We start from the raw sequence: 23,332 nt of genomic DNA, 5'->3' as shown, positions 1-23,332 counted from the left end.
AGTATAACATTGACTGCTGTGTACCAATGGATTACGTATCTTGTCTAAATAACGGGAAATAACGATGGTGATATGTCTAAAGCAGAAAACGATAGGTCTAAATGGCAGATGTGCCGAGTTTTTATTTATCTTAGGGATACCAAATATTTTGCGCAATTCAGGCTCATCCACCATTAAAAATTTTGTAAATTTGATAGTCAATATACTTAATAAATCAAACAATGATACATTAACCTCTTTAAAACTATTTCTGACAATGTTAGTAGTAATTTTCTTATAATGTTTATTGTCAGATAGTAAAACCATCTTTTTTTCTTTGTAACAATCTTTTCACTTGACTACTAAACCACAGCCTTTATCGGCTTTCACAAAGAGTAAGTGTCGATAACTGCGTAAATCTTGTAATGCTTTATGTTGTTGAACATTTAAGTTAAATGTTTTATAAATAAAGAAGCTGAACCACTACAAAGTAAAATCTTCTTTTTTAATACAAAATGGTGAGCGCTTTCGCAATGGTAACCATTGCTTCATCAGACAGTTCATTCAAACAGCAACAGCACTTAAATACTTTAATTCATTACTAAAACAACCAATCCTACCACTCAAAGTTTATTCAGCACTCAGCAATCAATTAATTACTATGGTTACGTTTTGCCCTTAGTTAATTGCTGAAGTAAAAAAAAAACTCTGTTTAACAACCACATGCACAAAATGTAAAGACAAGAACATGTGGATAAATATAAATAAAATACATAAAAAGTCAATGAATAAATACATATATTCATGTTCCCCATTTAGTAACTACTTATGTGCATGGGTATAAGCATAAAAATATATATAAAATATATATAAAAATATAAGCAGTACACACTCAACAACCTAATACATATATTCTGCCTAATAAATGCACATGTTGTCCACCTAGTAAATACATATGCTTTAATGGGTCTACCTGATAACACCGAAAGCTGAAAATGCCTACGACGAGAACACCGACACAGGAAGATCGACAATGGAGATGACCGACAGTTGAAAAGCCCGATGCTGAGAACACTGACATGTTAAGGTAAGTGTGCGATAGTGACAGACTTTAGGATTAGGGGAGGGTTAAGTGAGTTAGGGTTAGGGTGTGGATAAGGTAAGTGTGTGATAGTGACAGACTTTAGGGTTAGGGGTGGGTTAAGTGAGTTAGGGTTAGGGCGCGGATTAGGTGAGTGTGTGATAGTGACGGTCCTTAGGGTTAGGGTTTGGGTTAAGATTAGTGCATAGATAGTTGTGTATGTAAGGTTTAGTTTAGGTTGGTAAGGTTTTTGGTGTGTTTGTGTTGTATGTGCGTTTTTCGGAAAAGGTATTTGTTTTGTTTTGTTGATTGTTGGGATTGTGGTTTGTCGGGCATGTGAAGTTTCGTGCTTTTGAACTGTCGATTTTGTGGTGTCGGTTATCTCATTGTTGGTGTTTTGGCATGTCGGTGTTTTCAGGTAGACCCGCTTTAATACATGCATCTCAACAAAAGCTTGTCTTTAGTGATATCTATGCTAGAAGCAGCTCAAGAAATAATGTCATATTGACCCAAAGCCCTGCATGTGTTTACGTAGTCTTCTCTTGTTAAAATAGTATTGTTATTTTTTTATTTTATTTTAATTTTCTAGATTTTAGCACTGGCTTAAGTGGAACACTATAATTCAAACCCAAACCTCTGTGTGCTCCTAAATGCAAAATCCATTTTGCTTCCATATTTTCAGTAGTATTGACTATGTCCCCATCCTATTGCTGACATTCTGAATGTGTAAAACCTGAAACAAAAATATATGGTCATCCCCCACTAAATCAGTATACTTTGCTCTGCTGGTTGGAATAAAAGTGAAGCATTTTTTAGACAAAACATCGAGTTCATAAGCTGTAAAATGCTGATTTAAAAAATTGAAAACTGAGCATGAATCATTCAAGATCATCTCCCTCGTCCTCTGCCTCTCTTCCTACCCCGATTGTTTCATTGGTTCTTCCCAACATTTTGGGTCTTCATAATAGCCCCTAACCAAAAATAAGTGGATGGAGTATGATGGAAAAACCTTGTCTGGACATCTTCCACGCTGCTAACAGTAGAGCTGATATTAATCTGTCTATTGGAATTGTCATTGTAAATATTCCTGGATACATCATCGGCTCTTTGAAAAGAATCTAACTGCTTAACAATATTGCCTTCTGTAGTCTCGTTGACATAGTTGTTAATCATATTAATCTGTGGTTGTGATTGCTGATTTTTTAACAGAAAACCTTGGTTACAGGAATAAGTTTCCCCATCCCTTTTCAACTTTTTACTGTTTTCAGTGATTAAAGTAGCCATGTCTATCAATTTTGACTGCAATAAAATCATAGCTAGACTTAAACTATCTGAAAAGTTCATGCTTAATCACAATGTTATTCAAATACTCAACTTCACCTTTCATTTTTTTCATATCTATGTTATTATGTCTAATGAGTGTGATAAGTAATTCAAATCCAGTGTTGTTTATACAATTCAGCAAGTTCTCAGAACAGGTCATCATCATATGAAATCAGATTGGGAAACTTATAAACTTTAAGTCCCAATGGGACCATTCCATAGTAAGATTCCTAGAAAACCTACATTTATAAACAACTATCTCACTACCATATTTACCACTCAAAGTTTATGAAATTAAATATTTTTTGTGGACAACTTATTAGAATTAGTAGAACCACAAGTAATAATAATAATATACTTTTACATGAGGTTGATTATCTCACTCAGTTATTCCTTTCCAGAGGTTACTCTCCAACAGAATTGAACAAAATTAAGGAGGATATTGTCAGTAATCGTACTGGCAATTTTTTACCTATTTTGAAGTATTGCGATGGGTTTAATACTCATGAAGTGCTAACAGGTTTGGTTAGCAATGTTTACAAAGAATTTATGATGTGTCTGTTTCCAATGCTTATTAGAGTAGACAGTTTTACCATAAAGACAATTGCACAGAACAACTGGAAAATTATTTTGGGTAACCCTGCACATATGTGAGTTATTGGTACTGAACCAGTTTTTGTTCACAAAAACACATACAATTTAAAAGACCTGTTAGAATTTCATCCCAGTGTTGATTTTATTTTGACTAGTAAAAAGAAAGGCACTTATTGTTCTGAATACTGTAACCAATGTAGGTTTATTAGTAACACCAGCATTATTCACTTTACACATTTGTATATTTTTACAACTGCCATAGTTCAAAAATAGTTTATTTTGCTGAGTGTAGTACTTGCAGATATTTTTACATTGGTAAACGTACACAGGAATTAAAGACCAGAATTAGAGAACATCTCAAAGCCATCAAAGACAAAGACCTAAAAAACTCATTAGCATAGCATTCTATAGAATGTTTGGATTTTAGGAAGTTTCATTTCTCTGTTTTGGAAATGGTTAAAGGTATTCATTTTACTGGTAACTGTAATAAAATATTAGAGGTCAGAGAAATGAAATAGCAAGTGTTCCTGAGAGCTAATCAGCAAACGGGACTCAACAAACATATTATTAAAGGTTTATTGAAGTTTAAAGTTATTTAAGTCACTTTTCAACATTCATTTTGTTATTAAGTGATATAATGTGATTGGATTGCAAATTGTTTATGTAATTTATTATTTCATGTTAACACTGCGTGTTTTTTAAAACTTCCAAGTATTCCTTTAAGGATATGACATCATCTGCAATTGGCATAATGAGATTTGGCTATTTGGTTTTAGCGGGAAGTCTTGAACATTTAAATTATACTAGAGCTTGCTTTTTATTACTTTCTGATGAAGATCCATGGTGTTTTGTAATTTTGTAATAAACTGGAATGAAAGCGCTAAACAGAGTTTTTCATTTCTTTGGTCTTTTCATTTTGATACCAGTGCTTTGTTCAGAGCTGCCAACAAGGTTTTTGGACTGTGTTTATGTGGTTACCTTGGTTTAGTTGGATATTTGTTCTTTACATATATATATATATATATATATATATATATATATATATATATATACATGTGTGTGTGTGTGTGTGTGTGTGTGTGTGTGTGTGTATGTGTGCGTATATATCTAGCTATATCTATATCTATATATAGACGGAGGAAGAGAAAGAGAGAGAGCATTATCTATAGGTGTATAGCTGTACCTAGTGATATGTCTCTCTCTCTCTCTCTCTCTCTCTATATATATATATATATATATATATATATATATATATTTGGGTCTACTTTAGAACAGTGAATGATCAGATGATAGAACTCTGTTAGAGCGAACACAACATGTCAGACTGGCAAAATAGTGAATGGCAGGAACAGCGAATATTTTCTCAGGGAATGAAATCACTGGGCCGGCCGTCTGGGTTGTGCCAGTTCCACCACTGTAGTGCAACCTCAGAGTTGGTATATTTAAGTAGGGGGGTGTTGGGGGAGCAGCCCCTCACATGGGAGGTGTGGGAGGCAAAGCCCCCTCGCCCATTTTATTTAGTGTTTAGTGTTTTTTTTTGTTTTTTTTTTTTTTGGAACAGCAGTTTTTTTTTCCCTGGGAAAAAAAAATTGTTGTTCTGGTTGTTCGCTGTTTTGGATTTTTGACATTTATGGGTTGATATAACAAGTTTCGATCATCTGATCATTTATTGTTATAATATAGACGCTATATATTTATACATGCATATGCTATAGTACAATTGCAATGTGACCTCTTTTAGATGTCTGGGTTTTAACTAAATGGAAACAGAACAACAAGTTGCTAATATGAAAAAGATCTATAATCCTGTTCATACTTGTCAAGGTTGAGGTAGATGGCATCAGGCTCTTAGATCAAGTGAGATTCATTGAGTTTCATTTTTATGAAACTTATCCCATGAAAGTAACCTTTCTATCAAAGGAATTATTTCAGAATGATTGATCCCAGAGTAATGTTTATGCCTGAGATGATGAGTACTTCACACCCCCCATGCAATCTAACTTATATGATTAACTGAGTCTTCACTGCATCTTGGTTCTTTGACTGCAACAAGCTGTGCTTACTGTAAAGCATAATTAGAATACAACCGAATTCATGCATGATTTAATAAAACATAAACACAGGCTGTATCACAGCAACTTAATATTCTGTTACCCAGTTTTGCATAAATATGCACAGAATAAAACGTTTTTTTCTCCTGTTAAGTAATAGTGGTCATCATCTGAGAAAGAAGTTGTGCTAAATATCTTCATCTGAGCAATAGTTGAAAAGTCTCGTATTGAGAGACAGGGGAAGCATTGCCATAAGCAAAATTATTTTAGTGAATGCAAGCTGTTTATTTTAAGCTGAGACAATTTTCAATTGCAATAAACTTAACAGAGTAAAATGTCTGCTTTGGCAATTTTGTATTTTGATAGGATTAGCTGCACCCTTATCATACAACTTGGATAACTAGCAGTTATAATACTGAAAACTAGTAAACCAAATTAAAATTATCAAAGGCTGTGGTATTGTTGTCTATTCCTTTTAAATGTTTGATTTTAAACAATGTCCCATTTTTCTTATTTTATACAGGTCTGCATTTTTTGGTATTTTAAATCAGTGTAGGTAAGCTTGTTAGGATGACCTTGTAGTAGAATTTCTCTATAAAAATGTGTTTGAGCTGACTGAAATCAATTATCAATACCTTTAAGTTAAAATAATAACATGAAATATGATTTTCCCCATTTGCCTTGTAGGATACCTGATCCACAGAGAACACATGTGATGTGGGGCCTTTCAAAGGTAAGTAAAGAGTATTACTGCTCAGAATGGCACTTTCTTACCATTTCAGTTTCTTACTAAGGAATTCCCCATCAGCTTGTCAGTACTGCAACTTGATTTATTTTGTTTCTAAGTGATAACATGGCTGTTATGATGCAAAATATATTTGGCTGTGCATATCTTGCAATATACCTTTAGTAAAATTAAATGTATCTAATCTGCATTGTAAAACTGCAGAATACTGTCTCAAAGTAAATTCACTTAGACATAAAATCATGTTGGGCTGAGTTTTATTGTCCAGATTAGATAAGCAGCTACTGAGATTACACAAGAAGTGACTCTAACATTGCAGGCTATGAAGACTGACATATGTATATTAAACAAAGTAGTACCTTCTGGAATATACTTTCTAATCAAAATTCATATTTTAAAAATGACAACAACATCATGCAATGATTATCTTGTGACAGCTCAGACTAGTACATTTCAGAAGGTTCGGAAACTCTAAAAATATTTCCCATGATCACATGCTGTAATATTCAGCAATTTTCCCTTGCATAAACAATACTCTATTCATTACAGAATCTGTAATAAAAGCAAGGTCAGAATATAGTGACATAATATCTCATGTTTCTAATTTGTTTCTTTCTTTAGCAATATTTCATAATAATCTATTTGATTATTAATTTACAAAGCAGAGCTGTGCTTTCTTATCTAAACCTGTGTTACTCCACTGCAGTATCATGATTCGCTGAGCACAGATATGCTTTCTGACTTATCTTGGTTAAGAGTAATGTCTAAAATAAAGAAATCTGTTTTCACAGATACGTTTTAGCAGTCTATATATGTTAATATGGATGTTCATAAAAGAGCATAACTTTGCACCTTTGAGTGCCAAAATATTTGTATCTAGGGATTAGAAAGCTTTTCTTTATCATTGCGTTTGTCTTAATAGAAAATAAAATGCATGGCTATGTCTAAATATTTATTTTAGTTATTTTAAACTATAATTTTATATTTTCCTGAGATACTCATGTAAAAAAAGATGATGATACTGTAAATCCATGATTCAATGATATATTAGTAAATTAGCTCATATACAAGTGGCAGTTTTCTATTTGTTAAATTCATGGTATTAACTGCCATACCCTATGCTAGGGACTTAGAAAATGTAACACTGTTTATATATTTATTAACTTTATTGACTGGCCAGGACCCATGTGCACCTATTTGTGATAGAAATCTAGTGAGAAGAACTTCTAAGAAAAAAATTACAGACTGGTGTAGGCATAGACCTGGTGCAGGTATACCCAGCAATCAGTAATCACTTCAGGCCAATATTTTACAAAAGTGTACTATAAATAAGCCATAAGTATGGCAAAAAGTTACAATGGCAAACTTCAAAGACTAGTATGCAGATACCATACTAGTGAAGGATTTGACTGATTACAGTATTAATTTCATGATTGCTTGTAATTAAAATGCTGAGATTTTATTATATTTAAACTTTTTGAGAACAACATAATGATAGATGATAGTTTAGTCATAAATATTAGCTGTTTCTTAAATGGTTTCACTTTAGATAAATTCTAAGGTAATCAGATTTGTAATCCAAATACTACAAAAATTATTGCGCTTTACTGCTAGGTTTGTCATCAGATTATCTTATGGATCCCTACACTCTACAAGAATAAACAAAAGACCAAAGCTACTTGGTCAGTTAGATAACAATTAGCCATCTTATTTAATCAATTGCAATAGCATCTTTATATTAGAGTGTTAATGTGTTAACTCCTGCAATAACTTTGCACTGTCATGTACTCCCGTGTTTTCAGCTCTCTTCATTTTTTTCACTAATTATAATAACTACTACCTCCAACAGAATTTTCAATTTTTAGCCAACCTAATTTATTACTTTCTCCCTGTCCTCTTTAAAAGTCCTTCTCAAGTACTCATTTTACAGTTTACAGCTGCATTCTAAGTTTCTCCAAAATGTCACACCCAACTTTGCTTCTCTACTAAAAGCTATCTAAAGCCTCTGTTTAAGTATTGGTTGTCAACCAGGTGAATGTAAAATAACCATAATCATGTCAAGTCTAAAAATATAAAGAAAGCCCAACAAACCTCATGTTTTTTCTCTATTTCTAGTCTAGTCTAGATACCAAGTTTGCTCTTATTTCTAGTCTTTCACTACTAGACGAGATTCCTAAACTAGTCAATATGCAACTTATCTCTGACAATATGACTTCATATCTGAATTTACTGCTGCTCACCTTTAAGCCACTGATCAGATTTTCAAAACTGTAAATGCTCCTTTAATAATGTGCAATGACGTTTTTCACCTAAAACAAGCTTGCTTGATAAAATCTGCATTCCAAATAAATCAAACTGTTTGAATTTGGCTTCTCAGTCATTTAACTTGATTACAAAACTATCATTTTTAATTATCCTTGTATGTATTTTTTTTCAAAAAATTATTTTTGCTATTGACATCTTAAAGCTTGTAGACAGCATAGTGAAATAAAAAGTTGGAACATAAAATGTATTTATGTATTGTATATCTTTTTATTTTAAGTCCGAAAGTTTTTAGGACAGCAATCACTTCTGTTCTCAAATATTTGTGAGCTAAAATAAAACTTTACTTCTGCAAATACCTTTTTCCAGTTTTCCATGTGCTACAGATTATCTGCTTACCTTGTAGATTTAGCATGATGTGTACCAGATTTGTGTGGAGATAATAGATCTTATTGGGAAGTCTATAAATGCTTCATTCTTGGTCTCAATTTTCTGTCTGTTTTTAATTGCTTTCCATTTGAATGCTGAGATTATTAAATGGCCAATTATGCTGATGCTCTGCTTTCATTGTCAGTTGTAATAAATTAAAGCTATATGTTTACAGACCTAAAATTAAAATAATGATTATTTGGCCATATTGGTGGACTTGCTACCTTTCATCCTGAGCCTACAAATGACTCTGTAGGAAGAAAAACAAATAAGAAACCTGTTGGCTACTTCCAGAATATTTATAATCTGCTCAGTAACGTAACTGACCACCTGAATGAGATAATTAAGAAATGACTGACCAGTTCTGAAATGCTTGAGTACTGGGGGGCTGAAAGTGTGGTATTTATCCAGGAAGGGGTAGGAAAAATCTGAGGAACTACAAGGTAATTAACTTAAAAGTTCCAGGAAAAGCCATGAATTGGGAAGAATGTTAAAATAGTCTGCAGGAGAGCAACCAACAGGAGCTTATAACCAGAAGAAATTGTAAACAAAACCAGATACAGTTTCACGAGAAAATTACAAGTTATCTTAAAAGAGTACTGTCAGCAGATGTGACCTACCTGGACTTCACCAAGGTTGTTTACTCAGTCTAATGCTGGTGGATGATAAAAATGGAAGATGTTTATGGCTAAGACCCTGCCAGAGAAACTGAATTCTTTTATACATGATTGACAGGGCACAGGGGGATACAATGAATGGTTAACACTGGAATAAGAAACTTGAGTCTAAATGTGTATGAATATTTGCCTCAGACATATCGAAGGAACAGAGGGCAAGATGAGCCTCTTCAGTGAGAAAACAGAGGTTGATGCAGCACTAGAAGATAAGGGGGAGAGTCTAAAGAAGGATTTTAAAAAGCTGTTGAAATGGACAGAAGGGTGACAGTTGAGATTCATTGCAAACAAATGCAAAGTATTGAACTTACGCCATGGTAACTCTGGTGTGAGAAGTCATCAGAGGGGATTTGGGGTGCTGCTTAATACAACTAGAAGAGGCCACCAGGAACAGAGTGAGAAGGCAGAGGATGTTTCAAGTAGAATACTCTAATGCATTATTAGGAAGATATAGTAGTATAATGTAGTGCAAATCTTTCCACTCTCCACCGACCTGGTCAGACCTCACCCTGAATGCTGTGTGCTGATTCTGGGGGACATGCTGATAGGAGCAGGGAATTGAGGGGAACACGTCATATCATGTATTTATTTATTTATTTATTTATTTATTACTGACCAGACCATTATGTGTGTGATTTATTGTCTGAGGTGACCTGAAATTATATGAATTGGGAATATTTGATAAGGGCATCTAAAACTGAACTTATTTGCAGAAAAGATAATTACTCTTTTAACATCTTTGGGTGAGTTGACTTAAGATTCATGGGATAAAAGTTACATTTCAGCTTTGGTAAGGGCACAAGAGATTATAGAATTCTACAGTCTTCATCACAAAGGTCTTACAGCACATTTAAGGTTTTCAAAGCTAATTTTTTAATGTGGGGTCTTTGATTCTGAGCAAAAAGAGTCTAGAGCAACAGTGAAAAAAATCTGAATGCATTACTACTGTGGATGAATGGCAGAAGGGAGAGAGAGAAACATGATAGAAGGAATGATTGTTCAATCAGAAAAGAAAGATACTGCAACTATTAGATGGCATAAGGGGGTTGACACTGATATTCAGAATGAAAATATATTAATTTCCGATGATGAGCATGTAGTGATGCAGGTTGATACAGATGGTGTGTATGAAGAAAATATTATTATTATGCATAACAGATATGATGTTTTGCAGGATTAATTAATAGTTACAGCTGAGGGGAACTAGGAAAAGACATTGAGAGGATAGAAATTATTGATGAATGTGTTATTACTACAAAGAAAAAAATGAAGAATTAAAATAAAGGAGAAAGAAAAAAACAGCAGTATGGAAGTGGCATAGAAAATGTTCTCAAATATTAACAACATCAAAAGCAAGCTAGAAGATTTCAGTCTAAAAAACTGGATGAAGAGACAAACAACAGACAATGTGTTACAAGTTGCTATTTTAAAATATATATTACAATTTAAGAAAACAAATTAAAATAGTTTACAATTAAATACTTATTTTTAGTTTTATTGTCCTGTGCACTATCCCTTTATAAGTTTTAGCATTCAAGTCCCACAAAGACCTTCATATGTATATCTCAAATATAATAATCATAACATTACAAGGGATGAGAAGGAATACTGCACACCTCAGAGTGATAAATCTATCCTTCCATTTCAGAAGTTCAGACCACTAATAATATTATTACCTACTAGAGAGAGCACACATATATCTGTATTGTTACCCAATAGCCATTCCTGCCCCTTCATCCTAAACAGAAATGTAACTAAGTGAAACACCTTATGCCCCCTTTACATGTTTCCTATCTAACTTGACATTTATTTTACTGCTTTATACTTTCCTTTTGCTTGTGTGCACCCCAGATGTCCCAGTCCATAATGGACTTCACATAGTCAAGTAACAAATCTTGAAACAATGCACAACTACATAAAGTAATTTAAATTATTAATTATGAAAATGATATATGTTAATTATCAAACCTAGTATCTGAAAATGTTGAATATTAGTCTGTCTGATAGTTTAACTGAATAAAGTAACAAACTGTAAAGAAATAAATTTTTACTGCTGGTAACATGGTCTTGGTCCTTCTCCTTTTGTCTCTCCCATTATAGTCACAGAAGCTCATAATAATTATTAATTGGATAGCTAGGATGTCTTACACACTCTGTAGGGTCAGTTTATTAGGTCAAAACATTCAATATTATAAAACTCTTGTCAGATTACATCAAAAGGAAGTGTTATGAGCTGAAAGCACCCCTACTGTATTGTTAAGCATTGTACAATTATCTGCTGCTACCAAAACAGTTTTATTTGGGGGACATTTGCTAGACTGTGTGACTAGTATTTGTTTTCCCCAAAACAGCCTGTTTCTCCCCAATAATGTCCAAATCCTGGAAGCATATTTAGATATTACTGGTATTATGCCTCAATATATCCTCCAATTTCATAACATAAGGCTCAGACTGGAAATTCATCTGTCTGTAGGCTAAAGACATCTTCTGCTATCAGCAACATTAACTATGTAGAAGCTCTCAGTGCCAAGTGTGACCAAAGAAGGCAAACATGAAATCAAAAGCAAAAATATACTGTCACTAATGTCCCTAGCAAGACACCACCCTGTTCACACTAATATTGCTGGTCTCAAGGTTATATGTTCTATTTTTTGCAAACAATAGTGAAAGCAGAGTCCAAACTGGAAAGATATTGACAGTGAGTATTAGCATCCAACCTTTCTCCTAATGCCTTGTCACGTCTCTGCATGTGCATGTATACTACCACAGTAATAAGCCACCAGGCTTCTTACAGCCACCGACATTAGATATCTGTGTCCATGGTACCTCACGCACTGAGCACTATCCCTGCAACTATCACATGACATAAACAACAATGACCATAGAAACCACAAATTTTGTATACTTACATATATGAGATGCATCAGCAAACAGAGAAGTCAAGGTCATCTATCAAAGAACATAAATGTACTACCAGAAATTCCAGATTTCTGATATTTGAATTAGTCATGTGACAAATAGTAAAACATTGTAAAAAACATATATAAGGGAGAGAGAGAGAGAGAGAGAGAGAACATGGATCTCTGCCATCCATTATTTTCTCTTATTGACCCAGTTCCATGTTATGGTCAGTGTTCTTCTCTATCCCTTTAATACTTAGAAATTTTTGGCATTGCAATGTGAAATACTGTATGGTCTCTTTCCTAAGTTTCAGTTAATTGTTTACCAAGTGTGGTCTGGGTGGATGGATATCAGCCTCTTGACTCAAAAAAAATGCTGTCCCACTCTGCTTAGTGGTTAAGGTGCTTACCTCACAGACACAAAGTACAGGGTTTGATTCTAACCTTTGGAAGAGAAATTAGGTAGGCTCTAAAATGGCCCAAAGAGGCAGCTAGCCTGATAATTAGCTATGAACCTGTATGTGCAAGTAAAATTATTTGCATTAGGGGAGGGGTTGCCATAATGGCTAAAGTCTTTACCTCAGAGATACAAAGTACAAGATTTGATTCTGATCTCTGGTTGTTGGCTAGACTTGTAATAGTCTGCAGATCAATAGCCTCATATTTACCTATGAAATAAGTGATCTGACCTTGCAGTGTCTGCACCTGAGCAGCTGACTTTCTCTCATTAGTGAAATCCTAATTCCTGACATTGTCTTGCCCTTCTTGTATTTGGACGTTGGGAATCCCATTTCTTTTTCTAATGTAATGAATATGATACAATGTTCAAATCAAATGACTGATGACTCCTAAGATAAGCAGCATATCAATATGAATGAATGCTTGCATGTCCTCTCCTTTGGTATCATCTGGGACCTCCCATCAGCCACTATATTTCTCTTCTTACCCTATTCCCTAAGTACTCTGCCTTCTTATATCACCAAACAAGCTCACTCTGTAAACTTGTGGTTCTTTTCCTTTTGTTGCCCCGCCATATTCCCTTGTTCTTTAGGTTCTGTTTGCAGACAATAACATCTCACTAGCCAGTTTTGAAATAATTACTTGCTGACTAATAATCTGGCATGTCTATATTCTGGACTTGCCTAATGGAGCACATGCTAGAAATGCATTCCTTCAGCCCTGAAGCTGAGTTCAAAGGAGGAAATGCTTAAGATTGTCTGGAGCATCCAAAGTGGATTTCATTATGGATCCCTGTATCTTTGATTGCACTGACAGTATAGATATCACTGACAGTATGGATAAGTATGGATAGGTTAACAATGTTGCAAGCTCTGGTATGTCCCTGTAAACGATAGCTAGCTGTAATTATACTTGTTTAAGGAGGGGCTTAGACAGTCTGTCATGGATACCCCTTCAAGGGAGAACATTTATTCTGGCATCTTCTACAGGATCTGGTAGATGACTAACTGATGAGTTAGCAGACTGTCTGCACTATGGAGGAGCTCAATGAACGCCTTAGTTCGCTGCCTTATTTTAGGCATAGCCTATCTCTCCCCATGAAAAGAGAAGTCTTTTCTCAGCCTGAAGAAGGTCCCCAAGCACCACATGGTATCATCTCTCTTAATGGTGTCATAAAGGTTAGACAAAAGAGTCCAGTGGCCAGTCAGGTGCAGTTCTCACTATACTTTATTGAGGTGCATGTCTGAGCTTGTGCTGGCTTAGAGAGATCTCACAAACCACCCTGAGTTCTCAACATGATCATGGATAGTTACGTCTTTAAGGCCTTACATCTTCCTCCAACAAAGGATTCACTCAATAGTCCAATTCATCACCACAAGACTCTTGGGAGATGCCAAGAGTCTAATCCTCAAAGGGGGCAGAGAGGCTATCATCTCTTCTACTTTCAGAATGAGGCATAGGAAAGTAAAATTGCTTATGCCTGGTTCATTTTTTAATCATTATTAATATGAATAAAAGTGGAAAAAGAAGATGATGAGTACTGGAGAATAATGGAATAAGAATGAAAATGCACCTCAGTAATGCACTCAAAACTTTGGTCTAGTGCAGAAGGTGATGGCTGTCTTATGTCTTGTCTTAATCTTCAATGACTTCAATAAGCACATTTAGTATAGCATGTTCAGTATGATAGATTTCAAACATGTTATAGTCCTGCTGCTTCACGGCATCTAGATGGTCCCCTGGACATATATGTGCATAATTCTGTAGCTCACTATGGGTAGGCACCGCTTTCACTGCAAAAGTGCCCTGATTTAGATTTTCCTCTACAGACAGTGTTGTATTGGCCATATATCTGATGACTTTCTGAACAAGTATCTCCATATGCTCTATCACCTGGATAACTAATACCCAGTATCTCCAATGATGGTCTCTGTATTAGCATGAATGGAGACAATGCCGCCATACTTGCAGTCATTGTAGAGGATGACGCACTAGAAGATCTTTTGTACTCTTTGATTTCCATCTGAAATAATTGCCTTCACTGACACACGGCAGGTCACTTTTCAGTACTGGCTGGTTTTGGATACAAAGATAAATCAGGATGTCAGGTATTTTATAGCTAAGCGAATGACATGGAGGGTCCAAACTCAGATTATTTTACAAATTGTGGGCCTGATGGCAGTCACTGAGTTGATGGTGTCATCTGCGCAATGGAGAGTGATGATGTTGCACTGAACTGTAGGATTCCAGTAGCTGCAGAGTCACCACATTCTCACGGATGTCTAAGCCCAGATCTTGGCTCATGGAGTTGTGGATAATCCACAACAACCTTCAGGCTTACCTCCCATTTTTGTAGCTGAGATAATTGGAGATATTGATGACAGATGCTTACATGGCATCCTACATGGTACACAGAAATACACTACCCTATGAAAAGAGAGTCCACATTCTCCAGTTGCAGTTTCATGCAGCCCTACTTACCTTGAAAGACTTAGAGTGGAATCTGATTCCAGGATTCCTTATCCTGTCTAAACACTAGAGCATTTTGTGTTATCTAGACAAACAAAGGAGCATACTGTCTTATACTGTAAAGAAAGAGTCTGTACATCTAGCAATGGACCAGAGATGAAGGGCATCATCCTGTTAGCCACTCATAACACAGGTGAAGTGAATGTGTTATAAGACTCCTTCAGCAACTTTACAACTTACCTGCTGGCACTGAAGTTTAGCACCACTGTCTAGTATGGATACTGTGGTGAATGAGTCACTCGTGGTCAAAATGTTTGCCACTAAGGGTAATATTTTTGCCCCTCTAATCCATCTGAGGCATCAAGAAGAGGGAGAGATCATAGTGGGTGCACCATCCAGTTACATGGTGGATTCCTGTTTGCTTTCCTTCATTGCCTCTGATACTGTGTGTCATCTCAAACTTTAGAGGGAAAAAAATGTTCCCCTGTTGTGTCTGATGACACAGACATTTGTGGTTTCAGCTTCTTGTTACCATGGTGAGACAGGAAGCTGTTCCAGTGTTAGAAATCCTCCATTATTTCATATATAAACAGACACTTTCAATGGCCTGACACTTGTCAACTGCCTGATCCTACTGCATCTCCTGAGAAGACTGTCAATCAGATGTGGTTGAAGCTTTCCCAAAACATTACATTTTTCAAATGTACTCTGCTAAATGGAATAAATGTCCAGTTTGATTACAGTGATAACTTATAGTGCCTTATCTGATTAGTTTTGAAAGTACATCTATCTTTTCTCAAACACTTTTATAATTTATGTATCAGTCATTCAATGGCCAGGGCATATGCATCAGCTATTTCTGCCTTTGAAGACCTAGTAAAAGGCAGAATGTGTCTTAGCCTTGGATGGTCAAGCATTTCCTAAAATTGTTTTTACATGTCTTCCCATCTTTGAAAGAGGACCTAAAAGGGTTTTTTTACATGTCCTCTTACCTTTGAAGGGCTCTCTCCCTCTGGGAGGATCTGCACTTCATGATTGCCCATTCCATATTTGAATCTGCTGATTCAACATCATTTTGATGTTCTTCTCCTGGAAAATTGCTTTCCTAGTGGCTTTTGCCTCTGTACATAGGATCTCAGTAGAGCAGGTCTTCACATTTTATTTATTTATTTAATATTTGCTAACTGGGAAAGTCCAAATGGGACAGAGCCCATTTTCAGCCCTAGGGAGAAATGCTCCAGATACACGTATTAGATATGTGGCAGGAAATCAGAGCACCCAGCAGAAACCCACACAAACACAGGCAGGGCATACAGACTCCACATAGAAGGCACCCAAGCCAAGAATCAGACCAGAGAACATCTTGCTGTGAGGCAAAAATGCTAACCGCTGCACCACTGTGCTGCCCATATTATTAGTGTTAGTGGTATATAACATGATACATTCTTACGGATAATAGTTAGCCTAGGAAGATATAGCTTCATCATGTTTTCCATTCCAGTAAAGCAGGCAGATCATCTGGCCTTTCACAAAAATTTGTATTCCTTAGGAGCAACCCTCATTTCCTACTGAAAATTTTGTCAAAATTGCATTCAAAGTAATTCTTTCATCTCCATGATTTCTTTGCTAGGCCAAATACCAGCGAAGAAAAGGCTTTTCACACTCTTCCAGCTCAGATTTTACAAGTGCCTTTTGAGCATCTGCTCAGGTTCAGGAGAAAAAGGACATCTGTCTCCTTTGCACCAAACATGACTGTAGAAGCAATTGCCAAGCAAACTCTGTCCAGATGGAGTGCTAACTGCAACACATTTTCTATAAGGCAGCTCAAAATCCCCTGAAAAATGCTGTAGTCAAAGGATGTTCTGCCAGAGATGTGACTATTTTCATCGATTGCCTCAAATTATCTCCATTGCAGACATTTGCACAGCATACAAGATATGTAGTAATAAGCAAAGAATATGTCATTATGTATAATCTTCCTAGTCTTTGTCCAGATTTTCTGAAGTGCCTGGCCATGAAATATACTTTATTTTGTTTTGCTATACTGTGAGATCACATTATGTATGATTAATATTCTCATCTTTGCTGGGTGTTTGCTTTTTCCACTGTTGTGCAGCCATGAAGGTAGTATATTTAATAAAGGGGACAGAGAGGAATGAATTTCCCCATTAGAGAACAGAGGTTTGATACCCTGCTTAAAATATTTTAAGTGTTTCCTCACAGGTTCAGTGTATTACTTTTCAATGGGTTTTCCACTGAGAAGATTGCAAAAGGTCAATTTGTGTCAACATACCAGAGTGAGTCCACTTGTAGACACTTGCCTGTATCATTACACCTTCACCAGGCATTGATCCCTGTATCACACCTCCAGGAGACAGATCTCTTATGATACCTTGGTACTTCAGCACATGGCCTTCTAACCCTTTCCTACTTGGATATACTCTGGCTTCTTAAGGCCTATTGAATTTATTGCATTAAATTTTACCCAGTTTTAGGCCCACTGGTGCTAGGTGTTAGATATAATTGACACTTTCCTTCATAACAGTTAACCTCTGAGGGTACGGTCCTTGATAGTTCCCAAATGCCCTTCTCCTATCCTGCTGGACTAGAACAACCCCTTCATGAGGTAGTTACAGTTGCAGCTACCTTCAAGTCAGGCATGTATCTGCTTGTATGCTGCCTGTTCACAGTGTAAACAGGTTCATAGTTTCATAGGTTCATACTAGGCTATCTGTCCTAGGGCATTTACAAGCCTAGCCAGAGTGTGTTTAGCTTTCGCCACCCATTTTAAAATTAATTTTGCTATGCCCTTTTTCGAGGTTGGTATACTGTGCATCTGTCTAACAGTGACACAGAAGTGATACCCGGAGTATATCTATGATCTCCCATCAACTCATCAAGATTCCTCTTGAAGAGAGTCAATGAAGGACTCTGCCTAACCTGGACTGGGATTTTATTCCAGAGTGAAGGGAGCCTCTGGGTTATGAATCTGTCCCTCCAGCATGTCCTATTTATTTCAGTGCTGAGGTTCAAGTCACTCCAGCACGTAGCTCGACGGGATTTGGATTTTCTGAGGTGCAGCATGTCCATTACTTCCGGGTTGGACATGGCTTTATACGTCAGGCACAGATCGCCTCTGAGCAGGCGGTATGCCACTGAGTAGAGCTGGAGTTTCTTTAACCGGGCAGCATATGGCATCTGTTTGAGCCCTTTGATCCTCTTGGTGAGGTACTTTTGGGGTCTTTCCAGTTGCTGCAGGTGTCTGGTAAGGTACATCCCAAAAGGGGCATTGTACTCAATTATGGGCCTGATGAGGGATGAGTAAAGAGGCACGATGACCTCCCCTGATCTAGATGTGAATCCCTTCATGATTAGGTGGGCTATATAAAATGATTTTCTAACCACTTTGGCCACGTGGTTGTCGAATGAGAGATTGCTATCAACTTGAGTCCCCAGGTCCCTAATTACTTCTTCTGTACTTCATGGATTACCATCTATGTGATAATTTGTGGGCACTTTGTTTTTGCTGAAGGGGATGACTATACACCTTTTGGCGTTTAGCTTGAGGCCATGGCTCTGGCACCAGTTGTCTGTTTCTATGAGGCCCTTTTGTAGGATGCTTGTGTCGGCTGGAGAGTCGATTATGGCACCCCGTTTGCAGTCATCTGCGAACTTGGTCAGCCGCAGTCCTTCCGTGTTGGCCTGTACCTCCGAGAAATATATACCGAACAAGAGAGGTCCCAGGACTGAGCCTTGTGGGATGCCACTTGTAACTGGTTTGGAGTCTGACATGGCTCCAGCAATTCTAACCTTGTGGGTTCTGTCCTTGAGCCAGTTTGCAACCCATCTAGTGACATAGGGGTTTATGTTTAAGCTGGTGAGCTTATCTATAATGCCTGAGTGGGGTATTGTATCGAAGGCATTTGCGAGGTCCAGGTAGGCTGTGTGGACCACCTTCCCCTCGTCAATGGCCTTGGTGACTGTTTCAAAGAAATCGACCAGGTTTAAGAGGCAGGATCTGCCCTTAACAAAGCTGAACTGGGTAGGATCCAGTGTCTGTAGGTCCCCAATATCTTTATTTATGAGGTCCATGATGATCCTTTCCATAGCTTTGCAGACCAAGCTGGTCTTATGGGGCGATAGTTTCCAGGATCCGTTGAGGCACCACCTTTGTGGAGAGGGACCACTGTTGCTGTACGCCACTCTTTGGGTACATATCCTGCAGTAAGGCTGACATTGAACAGTAGTTTTATGTTTGGGTTTAGTTCTTCTTGGAGTTCATGTAGGACGCAGCCCGGGACACCGTCTGGTCCCATTGATGCTGTGTTTTTTGCTTTGGAGAGGGCGGCTCTTACCTGAGCATCTGAGATGTCAGAGGGGCCACACTCTGCTGGGATAGATATTTGCCCTTTTGGTGGGGAAGGGGGGGAGAAGTTTGCGCTGGACCTGTCAGCTAGGATGTTAGCAATGTCTGTGGGTTCGATGTATTTTTTGTCATTTTGGACTAATTCTGAGCATATCTGGGAATTCCCACCCAGGTTTCTAACATAACTAAAGAAAGCCTTGTGATTATCCTTAGTGTCCTGTGCAATTTTTCTCTCAAAGCTTGCCTTAGACGATTTTATGAGTGCCCGTAGTTTTTTGCTAATACTGATCAGAGATGCCTTCCCATTTTGTGATTTTGCTCTATGATGTAGTAGCTTCCTCCTTCTATTGTATAGTTTGTTTATGGCTGGGGTCCACCAGATAGGACGCCTGCCTTTGGAGGATTGGGTCTTGGTTTTGTTTGGGATCGCATGATCCATGCATTCCTGAAGGTGTTCATAGAATGCGTTTATAAAGGATTCTGCGGTCTGGGCCGTATTTTCAACAGGCCCGGGGGTTTTGAAGGATTCCACCTCGGTTTTGAGGAGTGCAAAATTTGCTTTAGAGAAGTTTTTCACTGTGGTTTTCTGGGCAGGAACTGGGGTTGGGATGTGAATATCTAGTGAGATTAGTTTATGGTCTGATCTTACCAGTGAGGGATACACTTCTGGCCTGGAGGATAGAGTCCCCATGTTGGTGATGATCAGGTCCAGTATGTTTTCCCCTCTTGTGGGAGTGGTAACATGCTGTTCCATAGCATTTGAGTTTATAAATTCTAGGAACCTTTGGGCTAGGGAGTTGGAGCTAGAGTAATGCTCCCAGTCTATGTTTGGGTAGTTGAAGTTGCCCAATATAATGGTGTTTGGAGAGACCTTCATATTTTCCAGTGTTCTCAGGAAAGCCGAGTGGGGTTCCTGGGTTTGGGAGGGTGGTCTGTAGTAGGCTATAAACTGGAAGGCAGTTTTACCCACTGTTAGTTGCACATGGATAGTCTCTGATGCTTCGTGCTGTGCCACCAACCTGGAGGTGTGGGTATCTTTGACGAATATTGATACTCCCCCTCCTTTTGTGGTTCGATCCATGTTTTGGGGCCGAAAAACATGGTATGAGGTATAACCTCGTAGTGCTGGGGTGCTCTCAAGAGCCTTGAACCAGGTTTCTGTTACTGTACAGATATCGATGTTCTCCATGCTAAGGAGAGTTTCGAGTGCGTGCATCTTGAGGTTTAGACTTCTGGCACTGAGTAGCATTACTCTTAGTTTCTTATCCCTTGTGATACCTATGGAGGTGGGTTTGTCTTTTGAGCCTTGCCTAAAAAAGGCACTATGGGGGTGGCAAGAGCCTTTGCCTATATCCAAAAGCCCAGGGGTGACAGGTGCAAGCCGTCCCTAGTGAAGCATCATGGCTTGTCGAGGCAGCTCACTGTGACCTTCTCCTTGTTCAGCCTGGTGAGCGGGACGTCAGTGTGCCTGACGATAGAGTCACCTATTACAAGTGTATCAGGTGTGTTGTTTAGCCTTAAGGGCTGTGACTGTTCAGCACACTGGCTTTGTGAGCTATGTGTTGCACGTGTTTTGTTTTGGGGTAGCGGTTGCCTGGGTGTCTGCTTTGGAGGTCTCTGTTGCTTAGGCAGATTTTTATTTAGAGCCTCCGAGTATGTTTTTGTGTGTTTATGTGTTTGGTTTGCTGTCGTGGTATGTCTATGTGAGACTGGAATTGTAGTGAGTGTGGTTTCCTTCTCCTCCTGACTGGTTACGCCAGTACTGAGTTGAGAGAGCTTAGCCTCCAGTTTGGCTATACGGTTGCATCTCTCACATGTGTTGGAATTTGTTGGGAGGAGGAGAGGGTTGTCTGTGTACATGAGGCAGTTGTAACATTGCCTCAAGATTCCCAGATTCACCAGCTGGACCGGAGAAGAGATTGACAACTGACCTTTGGACATGCTAGAATAGTATTGGGAATTCTTTTATAATTGAAAAAAGGGCCAGTGGGGAACAAGGTACTCAAGGGGAGTTTGTGAGGGTGTCATGCTTTTAATTTTTTAGTGCTGACTTATATAATTGCTTTAGTGAGCAAGTGCCAGGCTTTAGAGTAGGAATAGGGTGTTTATTATGAGAACTAGATCAGTTCTAAGGGAAAAAGTGAAGAGCAGACTTTGTGGAGCCGAGAATGGTTTAAACCCAATTAAGCAGCGTTGCCCGATGCTGTGCTATGTGCAAAATCTCGCAAAGCCGCGCTAAAGCGGGTTTTATACAGGGGGGACTTGAAAGAGCTAGAAATTGGCCCAAAACGGCCAATAGACTACCAGATTCTTGTGCTGGGAACACTCCTCCAGGGATAGATAGGCTGCTCTAAGCTCCCCACTGCCACTGGTGAACAAAGAAGCCTCCCTTTATCCAAGAAAGGAAATGGGCAACACAGGAACTTTCCAAAAGTCCAGAATACAGAAAAGCCTGTATTTGGACTACTCTAGGTCAGGAAAGACGGGAAACAAGGATCATTTTTTTTTCTTTTTTGCAACAAACAGCAGGAAAATGCAATAAATATGTAACACAGGCTAGCGCACTTGAGTGTGTAGCCTCAACAGGTAAATGCAACAAACAGGGCAAACTTTAAAAGTGCAGGTGCAAAAACAACTTTAAACAGTTTAAAACAGTTCAAGAAGCAGAAATACTTGCAGTTTAGCTAGATCGGACAGTCGCCCAGGTAGTAGCAGCAAAAAAACACTTTTATCAGGTTAGCAGTCGCTCTTTTAGCCTATCTGCTGCTAGCACCACACTGCAGGACCACGAGGAGCTTGGCTGAGTAGTAACAAGCAGAAAAAGCGCCCCAAAGCGGGTTTTATACAGGGGGACTTGAAAGAGCTAGAAATTGGCCCAAAACGGCCAATAGACTACCAGATTCTTGTGCTGGGAACACTCCTCCAGGGATAGATAGGCTGCTCTAAGCTCCCCACTGCCACTGGTGAACAAAGAAGCCTCCCTTTATCCAAGAAAGGAAATGGGAAACACAGGAACTTTCCAAAAGTCCAGAATACAGCAAAGCCTGTATTTGGACTACTCTAGGTCAGGAAAGATGAGAAACAAGGATAATTTTTTTGTTTTTTTTTTTTCTCTTTTTTGCAGCAAACAGCAGGAAAATGCAATAAATATGTAACACAGGCTAGCGCACTTGAGTGTGTAGCCTCAACAGGTAAATGCAACAAACAGGGCAAACTTTAAAAGTGCAGGTGCAAAAACAACTTTAAACAGTTCATAAATGCAGAAATACTTGCAGTTTAGCTAGATCGGACAGTCGCCCAAGTAGTAGCAGGAAAACACTTTTATCAGGTTAGCAGTTGCTCTTTTAGCCTCTCTGCTGCTAGCACCACTCTGCAGGACCACGAGATGCTTGGCTGAGTAGTAACAAGCGCAAAAAACACACCAAAGCGGGTTTTATACAGAGGGACTTGAAAGAGCTAGAAATTGGCCCAAAACGGCCAATAGACTACCAGATTCTTGTGCTGGGAACACTCCTCCAGGGATAGATAGGCTGCTCTAAGCTCCCCACTGCCACTGGTGAACAAAGAAGCATCCCTTTATCCAAGAAAGGAAATGGGCAACACAGGAACTTTCCAAAAGTCCAGAATACAGCAAAGCCAAGTGTTTTATTATTCTTGTCTTACAGAAAGTGTGCTCTTTTAGTTGTTTTGGAGAAAATGGCAGGATCAGGGCTTGATTGCACTCTTACAGTGGGTAATTGATGTCACGGTAAGCTTTGGCATGCGTTGTGTACTCTTGTTCTGAGCATGACAATTTCTGAGAAATAAAGTGCTCTACGGGAATGGAAAACATGATGAAGCCAGTTGCAGACCAACCAAAAAATATATCTTCCTAGGCCAGCTGATATCTGTAAAAATGTATCATGTTTTATACCGCTAACACTGGCAAGCATGTTAGCTTTATTGTGCTATAATATTTAAGCAATAATCCATGACTGGGTGTAGATATGTCAGGATTTTA

The 23,332-nt window shown here is 38.0% G+C and overlaps 1 protein-coding gene across 2 annotated transcripts in view; it reads left to right on the top strand.

The window, feature by feature from the left end:
• Window positions 1-23,332, top strand: part of LOC122800138 (1-aminocyclopropane-1-carboxylate synthase-like protein 1) — a 505,362-nt gene that overhangs the window by 373,827 nt on the left and 108,203 nt on the right. For both annotated transcript variants that reach the window (XM_044069656.1, XM_044069657.1), the window contains exon 11: window positions 5,716-5,761. In XM_044069656.1, the coding sequence (XP_043925591.1) occupies window positions 5,716-5,761 (46 nt within the window). The remainder of the gene's footprint in view (window positions 1-5,715; window positions 5,762-23,332) is intronic.

The sequence above is a fragment of the Protopterus annectens genome, chromosome 4.part0 (genome assembly GCF_019279795.1).
Source record: "Protopterus annectens isolate FY-2018-M chromosome 4.part0, PAN1.0, whole genome shotgun sequence".
NCBI classification, from domain to species: domain Eukaryota; kingdom Metazoa; phylum Chordata; order Ceratodontiformes; family Protopteridae; genus Protopterus; species Protopterus annectens.
This window is presented reverse-complemented; position numbering and strand designations above follow the sequence as displayed.